Raw genomic sequence first — 22,666 nt, forward strand, 5'->3', positions numbered from 1 at the left:
TTTTTTAAAGATTTTATTTTATTAATTTGACAGAGAGAAATCACAAGTAGACGGAGAGGCAGCCAGAGAGAGAGAGAGAAGCAGGCTCTCCGCTGGAGGTAGCTCTATATTCTAATTAATGACTGGATACTAGCCAGATCAGATTAGGTACTTGGTGAATTTTTAGCTACCATGGAAAAACCAGAATTTTAAAATTACTGTTATTGTATTAGATTAGTTTTTTAAGTCTTGCTAAACTTGCCATACGCTTTTTTGGTTGCTAGACAAGAATCCCTAAGATGAATTTGATCCTGGTTTGAATGATCTCAACACTCATACAGCATTTCAGTAATCATAAAAATAGAACTTAGACATTAGAGTTTTTTTTTAAAGATTTACTTATTTTTGAGAGTGCGGGTGAGGGGCAGAGGGAGAGACTCAAGTAGACTCTGACTGAGTGGGGAGCCCCATGGGGGGCTCTAGCTCACAACCTTGAGATCATGATCTGAGCCAAAATCAAGAACCAGCCACTCGGGCACCTGGGTGGCTCAGTGGGTTAGGCCACTGCCTTTGGCTCAGGTCATGATCTCGAGTTCCCGGGATCGAGTCCCGCATCGGGCTCTCTGCTCAGCAGGGAGCCTGCTTCCTCCTCTCTCTCTCTGCCTGCCTCTCTGCCTACTTGTGATCTCTCTCTGTCAAATAAATAAATAAAATCTTAAAAAAAAAAAAAAAGAAATAGTTCTTCTTTAAAAAAAAAAAAAAAAAAAAAAGAACCAGCCACTCAACTGAATGAGCCACCCAGGCGCCCCTATACTGGAGGGTTTTTTGATGTGGATGGCCTTTAGTATTCTGCCCATTCCCTCAAAATTTTATGATATATATATATAATTAAATATATGTTATACATATATATTTAATTCCAGTATGGTTAACAAACTGTTATATTAGTTTTCAACATATTATTTTTATATGCATTTTTCTGGAGAGATGGTCCATAATTTTTATTAGATTTTATAGAAATGTAAGTCATGTCTCCCACTCCCCAAAAGAAAAACAAGTATGAGAATCACACCACTCCTTTAAGCCATTGAAGGAAAGAAATTGACAAGTGTTCTTATGGTTAAGGAAAAAACGGTTGTACCAAGTTTTGATATTCCCCTGGTGGTCATCAGTGTGAGAATGGATCTATCTGTCACATTGTGACAGACCTGGGAAGGAGGGATGCTGTAAGGAGCAGAAATGATGTCTTTAAAAGCCCTGGCAGTGTACCTGCTACATACCAGGTACTCAGTAGGTTAGTAGTTGTTATATCCTTGGAGAGATTTGTATATTCATTTCACTACTCTCAGCCATTTCCCTCTTGCCACTTGGTTCATGTTATTTAGAGAAAAGTAATTGAAGTCCTCAGAAGTAGCCAGTACACACCATTTTGCAACATCTGCTAAAGCATTTTTCCTGCTGGAGGATTAAGATGCTTATGAATGAATTGGTTTCACTGTTCCCTTGCGATATAGAATTATAGTTGAGGTTTCCACTGAGACGACGATGGTACAGTTATTTTCTTGCCTTTGTATGATGAGAGGGTTTGGTGTTTCTGCTGTATTCTAGATATTTATACTACACAGCTTGTTTTCATATCAGATTTTGTATGCAACACCAGTCTGGTGAGTTTTTTTTTTTTTGTTTTGTTTTTTGTTTTTTTCCGGGGTTCACCGGTCACCTTGGCTTTTTTTTTTTTATAAACATATATTTTCAGTCTGGTGAGTTTTCTGTTAAAGAGCAAAAGTAGGATCAAGGCAAAGGAAGTGGGAAGACAAGGCAGTGGAAGTCCACACTTTATGTGAGGCTTAAGTTTACGTTTTGGATGGAGTCAATACAGTTTAGATTAGAAGAAAAGTGTGTACATGGGTGTGGGGTGTGTGTGCCTGGGTGGCTCAGTAGGTTGGGGATCTGCCTTTAGCTCAGGTCTTAGTCTCTGGGTCCTGGGATCGAGCCCCGCATCTGGCTCCCTGCTCAGTGGGGAGTCTGCTTCTCCCTCTCTCTCAGCCACTCTGCCCTCCCTGAGTACCCTCTTATTCTCTTCCTCTCTCTCACTGTATCTCAACGAAATAAATAAAAAATCTAAAAAAAAAAAAAAAATGTGTGCGTGTGTGTGTGTGTGTGTGTGTGTGTGTGTTCTATACCTGGAGGAGTAAGTAACTTGTTTAGGAGTTAATTCAAAATTGTAGGGAAATTGGTGTACTAGGCAACATAGAAATTAAAATGCCTACTTTATTCACCTAATTCCATTTCCTAGTGTATTATGAGATGTTCACACAAACAAAAATCAATAAAACAAGGAAAACAAAATAATAACGTTTTTCTTTTTTCAAAAAACTAATAACTTAGGGAACTCAGTCTTCATTGCTCATTATATACATAAGATTTTGAAAAAAATTAAACTTCTTTGACTTGAAATAGGAAACTGGCAAAGGGAAGAAAGAAGAAAGAAATGAACATTTATTGAGGGTCTACTATGAGCCACACACTGTGCTCAATAGGTAATTGTCTTAATATTACCATATTTGATCCTGACAGTGATTGAGGTAGAAGTATTAGCACTCTCATTTTGCAGAGTGGGAAATAGAAACACACTTTAAAAATTGTGTTTAATTCCCATGGCTAGTAAGTAGTAGAGACACTGCGTAAAAGGAGAATTAAGCAATCTCAGGTCCTGGGATTGGGGCGCATCGGGCTCTCTGCTCAGCAGGGAACCTGCTTCCTCCTCTCTCTCTGCCTGCCTCTCTGCCTGCTTGTGATCTCTCTCTGTCAAATAAATAAATAAAATCTTCAAAAAAAAAATTGAAATGGAGTTCACATAATAAAATTCACTCTTTTAATAGTGCACAAGTCAGTGATGTTTAATATATTTACAAGGTTGTGCAACCATCACCACAATCTAATTTTTGGAACATTTTCATTATTCCAACAGAAATCCTGTGCCACTCTACAGTCACTCCATTCTTCCCCTCCCCAAGCTCCTGGCAACCATTAATCTGCTTTTTGTCTCTGTGGATTTGCCTGTTCTGGACATTTCATGTAAATGGAATCATACAGTATTTGGTCTTTCGTGTCTGGTTTCTTTCACTTAGTATAATGCTTTCAAGGTCCATCCATGTTGTACCATATATCAGTACTTTGTTCTCTTTTGTGGCTGAATAATATTTCCTTTGTATGAATAAACCATAGTTTGTATAAACATTCATCAGTTCATGGACTTTTAGGTTGTTTCCAGTTTTTGCCTATTCTGAATAATGCTGTTAGGAACATCTTATACAGGTTTTTGTGTAGACATGTGTTTTCTGTTACCTTGTATATATTCCTAGAAGTAGACTTGCTGGGTCAAATGGTAACTTTAAATTTAAGGAATTACCAAACTGCTTTCTAAAGTAGCTGTACCATATTGGATTCCAACCAGCAATGTATGAGGGTCTAATTTTTCCACATTCTCACCAACACTTGTTATTATCTGTCTTTTTGATGATTGCCATCCTAGTGAGTATGAGGTGGTATCTCATGGTGGTTTTGATTTATATTTTTCTAATGATTAAGGAGGTCAAGCATCTTTCCATGTCTTTCTGGACTACTTGTATATCTTCTAGGAATACTTTGCAATTCTGTTTTAGTCTTTTTGGGCTGCTATAGTAAAATACTACAGACAGGTATCTTGTGAATAACAGGAAAATATTGCTCAAAGTTCTGGAGGCTGGGAAGTCCAAGATCAAGGTGCCAGCTTGGTCAAATTCTGGTGAAGGCCCTCTTCATAGTTCACAGTTGGTGCCTTCTCGCTATTGCCTTACTTAGTGAAATAAGTGAAGGATCTCTCTGGAGCTTCTGTTATAAGGCACTAACCCCATTCATGAGGGTTCCACTCATGACTTAAACATTTCCCAAAGAATCCATCTTCTAATACCACATTGGGCATTGAGATTTCAACATAGATGTTGGGGGGACAGAAACATTCAGACCATAGCGAAGTCCTTTGTCCATACTTATTTATTTATTTATTTAAAAAATATATATTTTGCTTATTTATTTGACAGAGGGAGAGATCACAAGTAAGCAGAGAGGAAGGAAGAAAGGGGGAAACAGGCTCCCCACTGAGCAGAGAGCCCGATGTGGGGGCTCAATCCCAGGACCCTGAGATCATGACCTGAGCCAAAGGCAGAGACTTAAGCCACTGAGCCTCCGAAGTGCTCCATCCTTATTTATTTATTTTTTAAATATTTTATTTATTTATTTGATGGACAGAGATCACAAGTAGGCAGAGAAGCGGCAGTGAGAGAGTAAGGGAAGCAGGCTCCCTGCTGAGCAGAGATTCTCCACGCAGGGCTCGATCCCAGGACCCTGGGACCATGACCTGAGCCGAAGGCAGAGGCTTTAACCCACTGAGCCACCCAGGCGCCACCCCCTTATTTATTTTTTAATTGATTTTTTTGTCCATCTTTATTTTGTCCATATTTATTTATTTATTTATTTTTAAAAAGATTTTATTTATTTATTTGAGAGAGAGAGACTGCATGAGAGGGGGTGGGATCAGAGGGAGAAACAGACTCCCCACTGAGCAGGGAGCCTGATGTGGGACTCAATCCCAGGACCCCAGGATCATGACCTGAATCAAAGGCAGTGGCTTAACCAACTGAGCCACCCAGGCGCCCCTTTGTTCATCTTTAAATTGGCTTAATTGTTTTCTGTTGAATTGCAGGTGTTCTTTATATGTTCTGTATACTAGACCCCAATCAGGTCATTCACAAATATTTTTCTGAGAGTTGTCTTTTCACTCTTGTCATAGGTCCTTTGAAAGACAGAAAGTTTGAATTTTGATGAACTCTATTTTATTTTTTTCCTTTGGTTGCTGTGCTTAATCTCTCTTTCTCTCTTTTTTTTTTAAAGATTTTATTTATTAATTTGACAGAGAGAGACCACAAGTAGGCAGAGAGGCAGGCAGAGAGGGAGGGAAGCAGGCTCCCCACTGAGCAGAGAGCCTGACATCATGACCTGAGCCGAAGGCAGAGGCCTAACCCACTGAGCTACCCAGGCGCCCCTGTGCTTAATCTCTTACTTTGTTTTTCAGTTCCAAGTGAACTTCACTTTTTGCTTTGTAGGAATGTCACGGACTTGACTGAAGAGGATTTTTTTTTCCTGCCCTTCATTTACCTCCCTGTGCAGTGCCTGGCATTTAGTTGCCACCAAACAGATGTTGGTATAATTGAAAGATACTCCTCATAGATGTGGAAGTTGTATGCAATCAACTTGATATCTGAAGGGGTTAATAACAACTATCACGTTTTGAGTACTTACAATGTGCTTGATACTGTTTTAAGCACTGACATACTCATTGTCTCATTTAATCCTTTCAGCAATCTTATTGAAATCCGTATTCTTCCCCCACGGTATAAAGTCAGCCACTGAAGCTTAGGCCAAGTAACTTGTCTAAGACCAAACAGTTGATCTAGGATTAGAACCCATGGCTTGGATGGTATGTGCTCATTTTCATCGCCATATTCTTGAGCTAGGGTAGCAATTAGAATGTGAAGAACCCAGAGGATGATGCTTTCCAAAGCAGTGGGACCAAGAGCCGGATTTGTGAATAGTCACATTAAGGGTATTCATGCTATCTTTCAGACTTGTGAAACTTTGAAAGAGAGGTTGTGTAAGAGTCTTAGGGGTTCATTTTGCAAAAGTGCCTGTCTTTTTTGACCTGAATCAAATCTTGAAACTCTCTGAGTTTGCCAGTTCCACTGTTTGTATATTATACTTTCAAGGTTGCGTTTCTTTTTAACCATCTTTTTAGTTATTTCCCTCCATTTTATATTTTTGCTTTAAAATATTTTGACCCTTCCTGGACCTCATTCCCTTCTGAATCTTGGTATGATAATTCTACACTATCATGGTAATTTTTCACTCTAAGGAGATGTTTTTATATTTTGTGTAGCTTTTCTAATTGTCTTTAGCAGGGTAGTTGATCCAAATCACCAATTCTGTTATCAATGGAAGTGAAAGTTTCATATTCTTTTAAACTAATACATGTAGGATTGTGTTATAATGAAATGGTGGAGTTAGAATGCCCAACTCTAGCAGAAATCTTGTTAATACTAGATTTATCTGGGAGGGGTTCTAATGTCCCCAAATAGTGTGTCCTTTGAATATCTTCAGTTTTTATAGTAACTGAGTTTTAATTTCTCACTACATTTTTTTCATTACATTTAAAAAAATTCCAGTATAGTTAACATACAGTGCTAAATTAGTTTCAGATGTACAATATTGTGATTCACAATTCTGTATATCACTCAGTGCTTATCATGATAAGTGTACTCTTAATCCCCTTCACCTATTTCACCCATCCCCCACTCACCTTCCCCCTGGTAACCATCAGTTTTTTCTCTGTAGTTAAGAGTCTCTCTTTTGGTTTGTCTCTTCCCCGCACCCCCCCTTTGTTTCTTAAATTCCACATATGAGTGAAATCATATAGTGTTTGTCTTTCTCTGACTTCTAATTTCACTTAGAATTATACTCTATAGATCTATCCCTGTTGTTTCAAATGGCGAGATTTTATTCTTTTTTATGGCTGACTAATGTCTTTATCCATTCATCTATTAATGGGCACTTGGGCTGCTACCATAATTCGGCTATTATAAATAATGCTGCAATAAACATTGGGGTCTGTATATCCTTTCAAATTAGTGTTTTCATATTCTTTGGGTAAACACACAGTAGTGGAATTACTGGATTATAGGGTGGCTCTCATTTAAATTTTTTGAGGAACCTCTGTACTGTGTCTATGGTGACTGTACTGATTTACATTCCCACCAGTGGTCCATGGGTGTTCGTTTTTCTATGCATCTTTGATAGAGAGAGAGAGTGAGCACAAGCGGGGTGAGGGGGGAAGTGTCAGGGAGCAGGTCAGAGGGAGAGGGAAAAGAGAAGCAGATTCCCTGCTGAGCAGGGAGCCCAACGTGGGGCTTGATCCCAGGACCTGAGTTCATGATACAAGCTGAATGCAGATCTTCAACTGACTGAGCCACCTAGGCCCCCCCACATTTTTTTCTTTATTACAGTGTTTCTTGTATACAGTTTTCCTAACTGGTGACAGTTGTGGTTCTCTGTTGCTGCAGTGGAACCACCTGTAAGCCAGTTGCCATTATCACATACTCTTCATCGTCATTTAACCCTAAGTCAGCATTTTCCTTCACTGAGTCTTGGGGAGGTTGACTTGCTCAAGGTCCCATATTTAATAGCATTATTGGGATTTGGACTCACCAGGGACATACGGATCTTGTTTAAAATAATATTTTTGAGGAGTGTCAGGGTTCAGTTTATGAACAGTAGTAAAACATTCAGAATCAGGGGTACCTGGGTTGTTCAGTCTTTGAAGCATCAGTTGTTGATTTCAGGTCAGGTCATGAGCTCAGAGACCTGAGATCAAGGTTCACATCAGGCTCCAGGCTCAGTGTCTGCTGGAGATTCTCTCCTACTTCTTCTTCTCCTCCCTACCTCTTGCTCTCATGCCAGCTCTCTCAAATGAATAAATAAATCTTTTAGAAAAACCATTAAAAAACATAAGATCCATTTATTTATTTTATTTTTTTATTTTTTAAAATTCTATTTATTTATTTGACATAGAGAGCCACAGCAAGAGAGCCACATGCAGAGGGAGTGCGAGAGGGAGAAGCAGGCTCCCTGCTGAGCAGGCAGCCCCATGTGGGGCTCCCTCCCAGGACCCCGGGATCATGACCTGATCCAAAGGTAGCCATCCAATGACTGAGCCACCCAGGTGCCCCCCCATTTATTTATTTTAAACAACAAGAGCTAATGTGTCTATTGTATAAATATTTGGAAGTCAGGGAAATAAAACACTGTTTTGGGAAAATGGCATTTTCTTAACTAGTATTAAGGGTAAATATCTATGGGGGCACCTGGCTGGCTCAGTTGTTAGAGTATTCCACTCTTGATCTTGGGGTTGTGAGTTGGAGCCTCATGTTGACTGTAGAAATTACTTAAAAATAAAATCTTTAGGGGCACCTGGGTAGCTCAGTTTGTTAAGGTCAGCTTTAGGCTTTGGTCATGATCCCTGGGTCCTGGGTTCCAACCCGTGTTAAGTTTCCTGTGCAGTGGGGAGCCTGCTTCTCCCTCTTCCTCTGCCCCTCCCCCCACCTCATCTTCTCTTTCTTTCTCTCAAAACAAATAAATAAAATCTAAAAAAAAAAAAAAAAAAAACTATGGAAACTCCCTTAGAATAATTTATGCTAAAACATTCCTAATAAAGATAGGCAAGTTTTTCATTTGAATCTGCAGTTAGCACAGTTACAACCCTGAGCTCTATACCTGTTTATTTTTTTCCAAAAGACTTTATTTATTTATTAGAGAGAGAGAGAGAGAGTGGGGTGGGGTAGGGGGTGGGGAAAGGCAGAGGGAGAGGAAGAGAGAATCTCAAGCAGACTCCATGCTGAGCAGAGTCAGACTTGTGGCTGTATCTCAGCACCCCAATATCATGACCTGAGCGAAGTCAAGAGTCCATTTCTCAAACGACTGAGCTGCCCAGTCACTCCTATACTTGCTGATTTCTAAGGTGAAGTGTGATGAAAATAACATTTTTGGGGGCGCCTGGGTGGCTCAGTGGGTTAAGCCGCTGCCTTCGGCTCAGGTCATGATCTCAGGGTCCTGGGATCGAGCCCCGCATTGGGCTCTCTGCTCAGGGGGGAGCCTGCTTCCTCCTCTCTCTCTCTCTCTGCCTGCCTCTCTGCCTACTTGTGATGTCTCTCTGTCAAATAAATAAATAAAATCTTAAAAAAAAAATAACATTTTTGGTCTTTTGTTATGGCACGTATTATCTCTTGATTTCACAAGGTATTTCTAAAGGGCTTTACATTGCAAAAGTTTAAAAAGATCCCCTTCAAACAGAAGGTAGCATGTTAGAACTGTCTCTAGTAAGAACTTTGAGAACCATTTCTTTATTTTACCTTAAATAAGAGATAATGTGCGCATTGAATAAGTGTTCAGCTGTCATAAAAAATCAAGCAGAGTTCAGAAAAAATTTTGATTTTTAAGCATTCTATTATTATAAATATTATAGACTCAATGGCAGGTTTTTGGGGTTTTGTCTTTCTGGTTCTTCCTGAAAAAAAAAAAAAAGAAAAAAGGTAGTTCCCGTCTTCTCTCTAGCTGAGTTAAGCTCCCTGGAAAAGAATTACTCATTATTATATCAGAGATCCCAAAGGTATTAAAAAGTGCCTCCAATATAGGGGGTAATCTCTTTTCTATTCCTGGCATGAGCAAAGAGTACCCCTTACTCTAAATATCAAAAGCATTTGTCCAATACAGTTACTCAGCTGAAAGAATAACTTACTTCCTGGCAGACAAGTTTGCTTCTCTATAGATTGTGTGAAATTCTGACATATAGCCTCAAAAACTAAAGGCATTAACCCTTCCTGGGGCACCTGGCTAGCTCAGTGGGTTGCCTCTGGCCCAGGTCATGATCTCAGGGTCCTGGGAATCCCTGCTCAGTGGGGAGCCTGCTTCTGCCTCTGCCCCTCTCCCTGCTCATAACATGCTCTCTCCCTCGCTCTCCCTCATTCTTTCAAATAGATAAATAAAAAAAAAAATTTTTTTTCTTAAGGAGTTGACCTTCTCAAATAACTAATCCTAACAGAAATTTTACATACATTCATTTCCAAAACATGCTTTTCTCTGATTAGGAGACTTACTTATACAGGGGTGCTTCTTACCTTAAAAACCAGGGTTTTCAAGATCGAAGCCAAACCAGTCACCTCTCCTTAGTTCTTCCCTTGAAAAAGTAGCTGGTATTTGTGATGATTTAACAGGAGCATCCTTGTTGGCTTTTGAAAGGACTAATTGAAATTGAAGGATGGAACAAAAAAAAAAGCCACATTTCGCATTGCAATGATGGAGAATTGAAAGCTAATTATATCTCTTCTTGTGCAAGCACAGTGACCAGCCTTTTTATATGCCTTGTCCCCTTTGCCTCTTCACAGCCATCCTCTAGTGTGACTTTTCTGTAGCCTCAGTGCTACTAGTGTCCTTGCACATGCCATTACCTTCATCAGGGACACCTCCCTTTCTTCACTCCTCTAAATTTCACCAACTCCTGCTTACCTCTTTAGGTTTTGGTAGAAAAGTCACTTGCCAGGGGAAGTCTTCTCTGCCTTTCATAGCTTTCTGGGCACATCCCAGATGCTGTACTGTATCATGACTGTCAGTTTGTGTCTCTTCTGAGTTGATGTAGGCTCAGCACCATTTTTTTTTTTAAAGATTTTATTTATTCATTTGAGAGAGAGCTGGAGAGAGCAGCAGAGGGGGGAGGGGAAGCAGACCCTGCTGAGCAGAGAGCCCAATGTGGGGCTCTATCCCAGGACCCTGAGATCATGACCTGAGCCTAAGGCAGACACATACGGACTGAGCCCCCCAGGTGCCTCATGGCTCAGCACCATTCTGCATATTGGAAGTTCACCAACATTTATTAAGTCCATTGTTTGGGTTTTTAATTACTATTTTTTACTATTAAATTGTTAAAGGTTTAAATGGGGGAAGTTCATTGTAAAAAAATGAACTAACACGTTTTGAAGATAATGTTTTTGGGTGTGGGGTCTTTTAAGGTTCAACAATTTTGATTTAGTTAAAGTTTGGGGATAACTAGATCTAACTTTCTCAAAAGGAAGTTGTGTGGGTGTAAAATGATTTGAGTTTCTCAGTGAAACAATAAATTTTTATGATTTTGCCGTTAGACTTGGTGAGACAATGGGATTATCTAAAAACGGAGCATACGGTGCTATCGAGTGTCAGCTCTCTAGCAGGAATGACAGGAGCCCGAAGATATAGAAGAACTTCCTTTAAAAAAAAAAAGGGTATTACCAATTCCAAAATACACAGGACAGACTAGCAAATAATAAGAAGCAAACTTCAATATATCATTCATAAAAGGGGACATTTTTCTAAATAGTATCATCCTTTGTGATTTCTTTGTTTTTGACAAAAACCCATAGATACTCTTATTAGATTTATCTGTCCACATTATGGATCTAGACTGTAATGGAGTAGGCTTGTCCATTTCAAGGTAGTACTGAGAATGGCTGAGAAATGGAGGAGAGGTGGTTATTTCAGCTCCATTAGTCTCTGGCATTATCTCTGGTTCACCTCATTGTCAACAGTTTTCATTTGGCAACTACTGAAGACCATCGCCCACTTGTTCCTTAATTCTTGTTATTGAAAAGCAGTTATTTTTACCAGCAATAAGCATGATTGCTGGAGGGTATGGGGTAGTCACTAGGTAGACCTGGCCCCTTGGAAGGAAAAAGGGCTATTGCAGATAAGCCTCAGGGAAGGAAGTGGGGGAGGGAAGCCAAGGAAAGGCTGTTGTGAGGAGATCAGCCCCTTATACCCAGACTATTATTGTTTGCCCAGTCACCCAGGAAGATCTCCTGTTAATCTGAAGTTTCCATGTCTCACAGGAAATAAAACCAAACTAAGCTGGAGATCTCCATTAGAATTGTAAATAGAATGAGCCGTCCTTTTGTTACTCTTAATGATTGGAAATTTATAAAATATGATTCTTGAAATATCTTTACCCAGGTGTCATAGCAAAAGCTATGACCAACCCCCACCCCCACCCCCCAATATGGGAGAAGAGAAATAGAGAAGCATTTCATGGAAGAGGAGAGTGTGGCTAATACTGGAAGGATTTTTTGCTGGAGAGGTGTCAAGTTTGAGGAACCAAGATCACTTGAGATTACCTTAGGAGAAAACTCCTCCTGGACAGTGTTTGTATGTGTAGTTTCTTATGGATGCAGAATGGTTTATGCTTAGAAAGAGAAGTGGACTTTTGAATTACTCATAACTTATCTCTGAGGGGACAAAATTAATTTTTTAAAAGCATACCTAATGTAAGGTTCATTTAAATACCAGTCTTCTAGAAATCTGAGCTGCTACTCCTGTATCCTAAGTATGTGGGACCGCCTGGGTGGCTCAATAGGTTAAGCATCTGCCTTCAGCTCAGGTACTGATCAGGGTCTTGGGATGGAGCCCAGCTTCAGCTCCTTGCTCAGCAGGGAGTCTGCTTCTTCCTCTACCTCCCCCCATCCTGCCCTCTCCCCAGCTTAAGTGCACAGGCACTCTTTGTCTCTCTCTCTCTCTTCACGAAGAAAAGAAAGAAAAGAAAAAAAGAAACAGCAACAACAACAAAAAACTTTAGCATGTGGTTTTGAAGATGTTTCAGTCTTAAAGGTTATTAGGAGTTAGAGAAAGCAGTGTAGACGGTTGGTTATACCTCAGCTCAAGTTAAGTTCTTACTTGCTGTGTAATGTGAATTAAGGAATTTTATCTCGTTAAGCCTTAGTTTTTCAATGAAATAATGTAGTTAGACTCAGTTTTCTCTGATGTTCTTTTTTAGTTCTATAATTGTGATTTTTTTTTTAAGATTTTTATTTATTTATCAGAGAGAGAGGGAGAGAGAGCGGAGCACAGGCAGACAGAATGGCAGGCAGAGGCAGAGGGAGAAGCAGGCTCCCTGCTGAGCAAGGAGCCCGATGTGGGACTCGATCCCAGGACGCTGGGATCATGACCTGAGCCGAAGGCAGCTGCTTAACCAACTGAGCCACCCAGGCATCCCTATAATTGTGATTTTTAAGAGAAAAGAGATCTTGTTTTATAATATTCGAAAGAACCTAATACTTGAGTTATCACAAAATTAAATACATCTCATGCAACTTAATAATCATGATTCTTTGTGAGAAAAACAAATAGATTTAAGAGACAAAAACAAGTTCTGAAGAAGTAGGACTATAACACAGGGTTTCTTAGTTTCTGACCTGCCATTCTTTCAATAGAATCTAGTTGTATGTACTTTGCCCTAAATAATAAGAGAATGGGAATGCCTCTCCTGCCTCCCAGTTTCTCTGCTAATAATGTCTGATTATTTTCTCCATCAAAGCTCACCATCACCTAAGCCCTAAGCTGAGAGACCGTCAAATCACTAAGTATAGGATTTAGAGCAGATGGTCACAACCAATATAGGTTACCAATGTATTCTGTGTTTAAACAAGTACAGACCTTCATAGCATAGTATCAGTTGGATATTTTGAGTTAATCTTAGCTCTGGTCACTTTAATTAACCCTCATATTTAGCTGAGATGAGCTGTGGCTTTATTTATGAATTCATTTTACAGAACACTGCACACAGACCTCCAATGTTTGCTTAGTTTGCCAAGGGCAGTGTTGTATGGCTTCACAAGTGTCCCATGCAGTAAAAATGCTTGTCAGTGGAGCTTTAAAAAGTGGACTTCTCACTGATGTGGATATTCAGTACACCTAACACTCACAGCCCGATTTTATTTTATTTTATTGAGACACACATGGATCTCACCTGTAATAGATTGTTTTTAATTTTAGAATTATATGCATTATATATCATGGATCACTGTACTAAATATTGAGCAATCGAGCTCAATGGAAAACCTTGATGCTTTTTGAAAGTTATATTCCAGGTATTCAAGGGGGAGAGGTGTAATTTGTAATTGACATGCAAGGAACTTTAAGAAATGTAGACTACCCTTGTGTGCACTGCTGACAGGAATGTAGAATGGCATGGCCACTCCAGAAAGTTTGGTGGTTAGCACCAAGGCTGTGTAACAAGCATCCCTGAACCAGTGGCTCCAGGAAGCCCTGGCCACTGATGCTGACCCGTTCAGAGCAGCTCCTGGCCCAGGATCCAGCAGCAAACCCCCCTCCCTGGTGGGTGACTGCTTTTCTGTCTTCCTTAAATATTTAAACAATTATCATATGATCCAGCAATTTTTTTCCTAAGTATATATTCAAAAGAATTGAAAGCAGGGACTCCAGTAGATACTTCTACCCATGTTCACGGCAGTATTGCTCACAATAGACAGAAGGTGGAAACAACCCAAATGTACATCAACAGAGGAAGAGATAAACAGGTTTGGTGTATATACACATAGTGAAATACTACTGAGCCTTCAATAGGATGAAATTGTAATACATCCTACAACATGGATGAAGCTTGAAAACATTATGCAAAGTGAAATAAGCCAGACACGGAAGGACAGATATCATGTGATACCACTTAGATGCTAGAATAGGTGAATTTATAGCGACAAAAAGCAAAATAAAAAGTAGCGGGGACTAAGAGAAGGCGGATGAGTTACGGTTGAATGGTTAGAGTGTCTGTTTGGGATAATGAAAAGATGCTGGAATTGGTGAGTGGGAATAGTTTTCACATATTGTGAGTGGGGGAGCCTGGGTGGCTCAGTCGCTAAGTGTCTTCAGCTCAGGTCATGATCCCAGGGTCCCAGGATCGAACCTCCTTCAGGCTCCCTGCTCAGTGGGAAGCCTGCTTCTCCCTCTGTCTCCCCTAGCTTGTATTCCCTCTCTCATTGTGTCTCTCTCTGTCAAGTAAATAAATAAAAATCTGGAAAAAAGAAAAACATTGTGAATGTACTTAATGCTATTAAACTGTACACTTAAAAATGGTTAAAGTGGCAGATTTTATGTTACATATATTTTATCGCATGTGAACCCACGGACACACACATGTGCACACATATGCGCACACACGGACCTCAAAGAAAAAGAAGCGTAGGGCCATTTCTAAGTCTTGCTGTATTAAGTCCTGTTTTTCTACCTTTTTCATGGCTTTGCTTCATTCGCCACAGAGAATTTCTTAGTGTGGGCTCAGTATCCTCGATGTTGGCCTGATGGACGTGTTTAGGTCAGAATCCACTGGTTTTGCTACAAGGAAGCTTGCTTTTTATATTTGTTGAAAATTTTGAGGGTGGGTAGGTGAGGGAGATGTAGTTTAATGTGGGAAAACAGTGCATGTTGGACTTAACCATGCTAACAAGGAAAGTGTGCTTTTGTGGCAAACCGAAAGGCTAGGAATCCCGAGTGATGAAACACAGGCCTTCCGGCCCTCACTCTGTTCCTGATTTCTGGTTGTGGGAATCTGTTCTGAATCCAACTGCAAGTGGAAAACCCATCTTTGGCTGGGCAGCCAGGGCGGCCCTCCTGCCAATCCCCTAAATGTGTTGTTGAAACTTTGGCCCTGTGAGGATGGAGCTGAGGCTGTCTTCCCAAGATCTGTGCAGCTGTCAAGGTGGCCGTGATGGGACTGTGACCGGCCTCTATACTACATTTTGGCAGTGACCTTGAGACCTGCCAGCTCACAGCAGCTGTCCTGGTTCTTCTTTCTCTCCTGCCACAGTTGCCTGGCCAGGGGGCTGAGGGGAGGGAGCTAAACTCTGCTGGCTCTGGCATTCTCTGGGGACTGGCAAGTTCCAACTTCAGTGCCCTGCTATCTCAGTGCCTACCACCCACTGGGCGTGGTGACAGTCCAGGTGCCACCTCTGGCTCAGCTCCCAGTCTCCGGGAAGTGGGTGGCCCCAGTGGCCCCGGTGGTCCTGTCTGACCATCAGCCGGCTGAGCAGACAGGCTCTGGGGGGTGTGGGAGAGAAGCAGGGACCTGCTTGGCAGCTCCAGGGAGAGATGCTCAGTGACAGTTGATGATCTCCGGAGACTGAGGAGCCATAGGTGCGCCTTTTGTCCCAAAGGTATGAGCCCATCTTCTGGACCGGAGGGGTATCTTTAGGAAATGAAGGTCACCAGAGATGTCTGGAGCGAGAGAGAAATCTTTTCTCTCCGGCCACTGAGAGTGGCAAGTGTATTTTGAAAACTCCTCCCCCTCTCCTTGTCCTCATCCTGTCCTTTTCCTTTCAAGTGGCTTCATTAGTATTTTTTAATCCGCCTTTGTCATTGGACATTTATTGACAGAAATCAAATTGCTGTGTTTCTGGGCAAAGCGCCTGCTGCAAAGAGGTGTGGTTCCCGGGGAATGAGACACGCAGCCCAACAGCTGAGCCTACACTGTCCTCACATAACCTCCCTGCCTTAAATATCGCCAATATTTAGCCTTGCCTTATAAAGTAAAAATGCACAATACCTTCCAGAGTTTCAGCAAGCCCAAATGCCCCCCTCAGCTCAGTTATATCTCCTGTACCTTGGAGGCAGAACCGCGCACCCCTCCCCCCGCGCAGACCTGCCCTCGGAGCCGCCAAGAGGTTACTAATCAGGGAGCCTCCGCCATCGATCCGATGGTGGAGACCTGGGGGATTTGTGTGCATTGTTTTTGCTGAAGCCTCCTGTGATTTCGGCGCGACCAGATCCTCTGCAGCGCACTCCATGTCGCAGCTTGTGGCTGCCTGTGTCCTGTGGTGAGAGCGGAGCCGCACAGGAGATCCTTTGTCTAGGAAGGCTAGCAGAGAAGATCACTTTGGAGTTGCTAAGCTCTGCATTGCCATTGGCTGCACTCTTTGTGGGGCTGTTTTTGCAAAAGGCATGCCCAGCACGTCTACAGTGCTGGCAGGCCAGGGCTGCCTTTAAACACCATGATAATAATACCAAAAAGCAGTTTGCAGAACTGTTCCACTGTAGAGGCTTCCTCTGCAGAAGCAAGCAAGATGGCTACCTCGTGGGCTTCGCTGTGAAGAATGCAGAGGCTAATTAAGACAGACTTTAAGGGGAAAAAAGGGTATTTCCCTACTTCATCTTTATGCAAGGCTTTTTTTCAGTGACTTTTAAAGTATACATTTTACATAAGCTCTTTAGGTTCTGTCTAGCAAACATGTTGATGATTTTAAATGGTCTAAGTAGTTTTATAGAGAAATAGCCAAAAATTTTGGGGGGGTGGGAGCTAATTTTTTTTTCTTAAACAGAGGCTCATTTTGCAATTTGATTTTTTTTAGGTTATAAAAGAAAACAAGAGGCCCCAGAGGGAAAAGAAGCCCAAAGTTTTAAAGGTAATCAGTTATTGATTAAATCATATTTAATTTTTTGCCATTTCATATAGTATTTTTCTGTCACTTAGGAGTAAATTTGGAGTACAGTGGATGTGAATTCTCCCCGATTTTCAGTAGATAAATGAATTTTCACTCAACTGAAGTGTTTCTGTCTCTCTCCCTCTCTCTCTTTTTTTGATGTGCTGTATGGTGTACATATTAGCATCCTTTATTTTCAACTCCACACAAGTCTGCAAAAAGAAAAGTTTATATGCAAAGTGTTGTGAATAAAATTTGTTTTTCTTTGTAGATCCTTTTGTAGCATCTGCCTTTGTGGTGTTGCACCAGTGTGTAAACTTAAGCTCTTAAGGAGACACTATTTGAAGTTGACAGCTATGATCCATTGTGATTTTAATAGACCTTCCATTAGATACTATTTTAAAATGTGTGGTTTTGCTTTCCAAAGAGAAAGGTCCTTAGAGGTTTTAGTTCAACTTAAAATATGTAAGCCATCGAGATCAGCCAAATTATCATTGCCTGATCCCAGATTCTCATTGTATCATTTTTAATTTTGGCATTCATAGAGCTGTAGAAATATGCATGTTTTCTTTATTTTCAGTAGTTTGCCTAATGAGTATTTAGCAGTAACCTAATTTGGTTGTAAGCTAACAGTCTGTGATATGAGCTTTGTACAGTATTTAGAAGGGTTAATTTAAAAGCATATGGCACTACTCAAAGTTCAAGGCTAGCTTTAGTTTAGCAAATGGGTGCTTATGTGTTAAAGGTTTCAAGTGGCATATTGCTGTTATAAATGTAAGCAACCTGAGCAAGTAACCTTTTTAATTAAAAAAACAAAACAAAACCAAAAGACCTTAAGCAATAAAACTGATCCTTAAAATTATATCGTGTATATATAATTAACAACATTTTCACCTAATCTTAGCTTTTCTTTTGCAAATAAAGTTTTAGCACTCAAAGAGGAACAACATGTTGAACTATGGATGTGGCAAATTTTTATGTCATTTGCTTCCCCTGTTGTGTACCTTGAAAATGTTATTGACATGGAGAACCAAACCTTGCATTGCTTTCAAATTTGTCTGACCACCTTGAGTTTCTGTTTCCTGTGTGTACGCGGCCGTTGCCATGTACATTTTCATCAACCAACAAGTATTTGTTTCATATTTACCACACAGCCATCAGTGTTCTAGGCACTGTGAAATGAATGAAATTGCTTGGCACAAATTCTCATTGGGCCTGGACAAATAGAATACTGGTTATTTTCAAGGTAAATTAACCCCTCCTGTTTTTCTTCTGGATATTGATCCGCTCGCCCCTTTTACTTCCTTCCCCTCCTCCAGCTGTCGAACTGTATCATTAAAAGCCCTGCTTGTATTTCTTAATCTCTTCTTACACTTTCTGTGTTGGGTGTATCCATCTCAGGTGTTTTGTCTTCAGATTTTCAAGTGAGAAATCATGTTAGTGCTGCTGTTAAAATGGCTCTCAAATTTGCAGGGGTTAGGGTGGGGGCAGAGAGAAAGAGTTCAATTGCATGGACAGACTGATCTAGAAGAAGCTTGGTAGCTAAATCATCATCTGCCTTTGCTAGGAAGTGAAATTGGGTTTTGGGGAATACTACTTAATTCTATGTTTATTTTGTTAGTCTGTGGGTGTCCTGTCACCTGAAATAAATTTCAGAAGTAAATATACCGTGTGTTGCTTTTTTGAATTTTGGCAGTGGACTCTGACTTATTTTAAAATAAAGTGCCTGTGAGTGGCTGAATTTCATGTGCCACAGCAATGGAACTGAACTGTTGCTCACTTTCCTCTATAGTTGTCAGTTGTTATACAGGAGTAGGGAAATGCCCTAAAAGGAAAAAAATAATAATTTTTTCCTCTGATGTTGGCATTTTAAAGTGTTTTCTTTAATTTTCTATTGGTTATAATATATTTCATTCACCAGAGAAAGCTTTGTCTCTTTCTTCCACAGTAGAAATGCTAAAATACTTTCAGATTTTAGTTTGATATGTGTAAAATAGTAGAATATTGTACAACCCTGAAGGAGATGTTATGAAAACTAAATTCATATTTTGGGAGGGAGGGCAGGGGAAGAGTACAACTTTCAGCTTAAGGTTTCATGGGTGAGGACTTAGCCTTCTGCTGGGTGCTACCTGGGGGAGCAGCAATGGGAGGCTACAGGTTACAACTTGGTCTCCTTTCATAATTCTCTCTTTGCCTTAGGCTTTGTGCCAGAGATCTAGTCCACTTCCTTTGACTCTGGCCTCTTAGATCTTCAGATCTGGGTCCCTTGCTCTTTGTTGGGGTGGATGCTGCAGGTATCCTAAGCAAAGATTTTATCTGCATTTTCTGTGAAGAAGTAGTTGGACAGGTGAAGAGTCTGATCAAGGAAATTGGGTGCAGAAGCCAATACTCTGAACCTGCTACTCTGAACCTGCTAACTAAATATTGAATCCAGTTGTGGGGCTAAAATTGCCTGGTATGTCTCATACCTCTCACTTTCAAGCACTCTATTATCTATATCAATAACCATTTTATTATAGTTCATTTTATTATAGTTCAAAATGTAAAAGTGTGGATAGTGACTTCAAATCCCTGACTAGAGAGAGAATTCTCCTGTAGCTGAAATGACAGTTTTCTGTTCAAAGTGCTCAAACTGCCAGAATGGGTATCAAATGATGGGGGTAGGAGGTAAGCGAAGCACAAATTCCTGTCCCCACTGGTCTGGAGGACCATGTTCCTGCTCAAGCCCTATTTATTATCAACTAGAGTTATTTTATATATACGTGGCAGCTTATTGGCTGGGCTGTAATTGTCTCTTTGACTCTTGAGTAAGGTAAAAGTGGAAATAATTTCAGGTTTTGATTCATAAAATCGGACTTGTGAGTGGCATGATTTTGGAACTCCACTTGGCAGAAATATTTATGTAAATATAATCTCTACTTGGTGTGTCAGGGTACGAGGATATATCCCCTTAAGAGAATGTCGATTTTAAGGTAATATACTTTCGTTAGGTTATCAGTCATTGTCCCTGGAAAAAAATGAGATTGCGTGGTCATTTGGGGGTATCGAGGGGAATTTAATAAAGGAATTGTTTAAAAGACGTGGGCAGGGATAAGGGCGAAATGAGGGATGGCAAAGCATCCCAAGACTAGTGACTGCAGAGCTTTCTCTCCGTTCTTAGACCTGAAGGGGCCAAGAAGTGGAAGCAGAAACCCAGATAGAAACAGTAGTTGGAACTGAAGAGATGGAGGAGGGGTTTTTATTGCAGCCTTTCATACTAGGATGTTTCTGCAGAGAGAAAGTTTTGGGGGTTGAAGGATGCAAATAAATACCCTGCCCTCCAGTTTTCTGCGGCTTTCATTCGTGGATCTGATCAGAAGCCAAAAGGAACCAGTCTGCCAGTCAGTTGAGTGTGGACCAAGAGGGGCCGACAGAACATATTCAGCATCACTAGCAACTGCAGGGACAGGTTAGGATGATGGGTTCAAAATTGGTACCAGAACCATTATAACAATAGGGTAACATTACACAAGCCTGGGTGAAGTGTATGTAAGAAACTTTATACTGTGTTTGCAACTTATCTGTAAATCTAAAATCATTTTTTTAAAAAGATTTTATTTATTGGGGCACCCGGTGGCTCAGTCATTGGGCGTCTTCCTTCGGCTCAGGTCATGATCCCAGGGTCCTGGGATTGAGCCCCGAATCGGGCACCTGGCTAAGCACCTGGCTAAGCGGAAAGCCTGCTTCTCCCTCTCCCACTCCCTCTGCTTGTGTTCCCTCTCTTGCTGTGTCTCTCTCTGTCAAATGAATAAAATAAAAGAATTTTTTTAAAAGATTTTATTATTTTATTTAACAGAGAGAGCAAGAGAGCATAAGCAGGGGAATTAGTAGAGGAAAAGGGAGAAGCACGCTCCCCGCCCAGTAGGGAGCCCAATGAGGGAGTCGATCCCAGGACCCTGGGATCAACACCATGCCGAAAGCAGACGCTTAACCATCTGAGCCATCCAGGCGCCCCTAAAATCATTTCAAAATAAAAAGTGTGGGCATCTGTGAGCGGGAACCATATTTATACCTTCTATAATTAGAGACACTCTTTAGAGGGCAGTAAGGGAATATTTTCTAGCTATTAGGTTATAAAATATAATCAGAGTCGCAATTGGAAGGACCGAGTGAACAAATATAAAGAAATGGCAGTAGATATTAAACCAGGAAACGGTCTACAGATGATTTAGAAAAGAAAAAATGAAAGCTAAGTGATCTTCCTGCTAGCTTCTACACTGGCAGCCCAGCTCTTCACTGTTTCCTTCCTTCCTTGATGATGCTGATAAAGGAGAGAACAAGTACTGCTGGGAGCTGATGGGGGACATTGACATACCTAAATAGATTTTTAAAATATTTTATTTATTTATTTTTCAGAGGAAGAAAGATAGCACAAGCAGGGGGAGTGGCAGGCAGAGGGAGAAGCGGGCTCCCTGCTGAGGAGTTTGATCCTAGAACCCTGGGATTATGAAAAGCTGAAGGCAGTTGCTTCAGCAACTGAGCCATCCCTACTTAAATATTTTTTGAAAACTGTTTTAAAAGGAGAATCAAATCATAAATAAATCATATTCATATATGGTCTTGATTTGCATGACATAGTGACATTCAAAATATTTAGTACCATCATTGCCTGGCACATAGTAAATGCTCAGTAAGCTCAGTTTCCTGAACAACATTGAATAATTTCTCCTTTTTTTTAGCCATATACTAAATGCTGTGGCTACAATGGTGTGTAAGACCAAAATGATTTCTGCCCTCATGGAGATTAACTTTGCTTAGGAAAAGCAGGCAAAAATTAAAGACAAATGAATAAATTACAAATTGTGGCATATGCTTTGAAGGAAACAAAAAAATTACCAAGCTGGGGAAGTTTACCTCATATATTTGTGAGCTGTTCCCTTCATTTTTAAATTCTTATGCATTCTGGCGCTGATCTAAAAGTACCAAATTAGATACAATTGAGTTATCTTGTTTATTTTTAAAACCCATTAAGCTAGGAGAAGTGGAAGTTTGAACAGTTACTAAACATTTTTCTCTGCACACTTATCTACAACATTGTTTCAGTTAGTAAAAAATCATTGGTAAATGATAAACTTTTCTTAACTGTAGTTATAATGTAACATTCTATGACATAGTAACATGTTGCAAATTTAAGGGCCTGATCAAATACTGAGCTTGACCATTGTTCAGGCCAAAAAGCATGCCATTTTTATAGTCCTTTACAGTCAAATGCAGTGAATCTGAGACTTCTGAGTATAATGGGCTCATAGGGAAAAATTCAGTGTGGGTGGTGAGAGTATCCAGAAGGCAAGACCAGCTTTAAAAAACAAACAAACAAACAAACAAACAAAAAACCCCAGAACAAAAGGCATATACATTCAAAGAAGATAATCTCAGAATATAGGACAGTTATATAAATTTAGTTATTTAGTTTTATGATTCAACACATGGTCCTTATTTTCCTCGTTATGTCATAAACTGGCAAAAATTGTCAAAGATGTGTGCTCATGCATCAGTGTTTAGTCACATGATCAAAGGCACGCATGGGGTTTCTGGTTTGCATACCCAGAAACTGTAATACAGCACTTTGCCCAGAGATGATCAGACAGATTTCAGGGCTAGATTCTCACTAAGCCAGCTCATACACAGTCAAATCATTCATTTATTATTGGAGCACGTACATTTCCAGTGACTCAAGACCCATGTTCATTCTGTAATTTCTAGGAATGATCCCAGAGAATCAGTGAATAAAAGCCAACTGGGGTGAATGGGCGTGAGGAAAATTTCATTCA

The 22,666-nt window shown here is 40.4% G+C and overlaps 1 protein-coding gene across 6 annotated transcripts in view; it reads left to right on the forward strand.

Annotated features, from left to right (window-relative positions):
• The window catches only part of TET1 (tet methylcytosine dioxygenase 1), a 129,161-nt gene that overhangs the window by 14,687 nt on the left and 91,808 nt on the right, over positions 1-22,666 (forward strand). For 4 of the 6 annotated variants that reach the window (XM_059397560.1, XM_059397562.1, XM_059397564.1 and 1 more), the window contains exon 2: positions 16,785-16,838. The exons of 1 other annotated variant lie outside the window; for it this stretch is intronic. In XM_059397560.1, coding sequence (XP_059253543.1) covers positions 16,785-16,838 — 54 coding nt within the window. Of the gene's footprint in view, positions 1-16,351; positions 16,571-16,784; positions 16,839-22,666 lie in introns of those variants that run through there. One more of the 6 variants, XM_059397563.1, reaches the window with a different exon arrangement.

Source organism: Mustela nigripes, chromosome 4 (genome assembly GCF_022355385.1).
Source record: "Mustela nigripes isolate SB6536 chromosome 4, MUSNIG.SB6536, whole genome shotgun sequence".
In the NCBI taxonomy this organism is placed as follows: Eukaryota; Metazoa; Chordata; class Mammalia; order Carnivora; family Mustelidae; genus Mustela; species Mustela nigripes.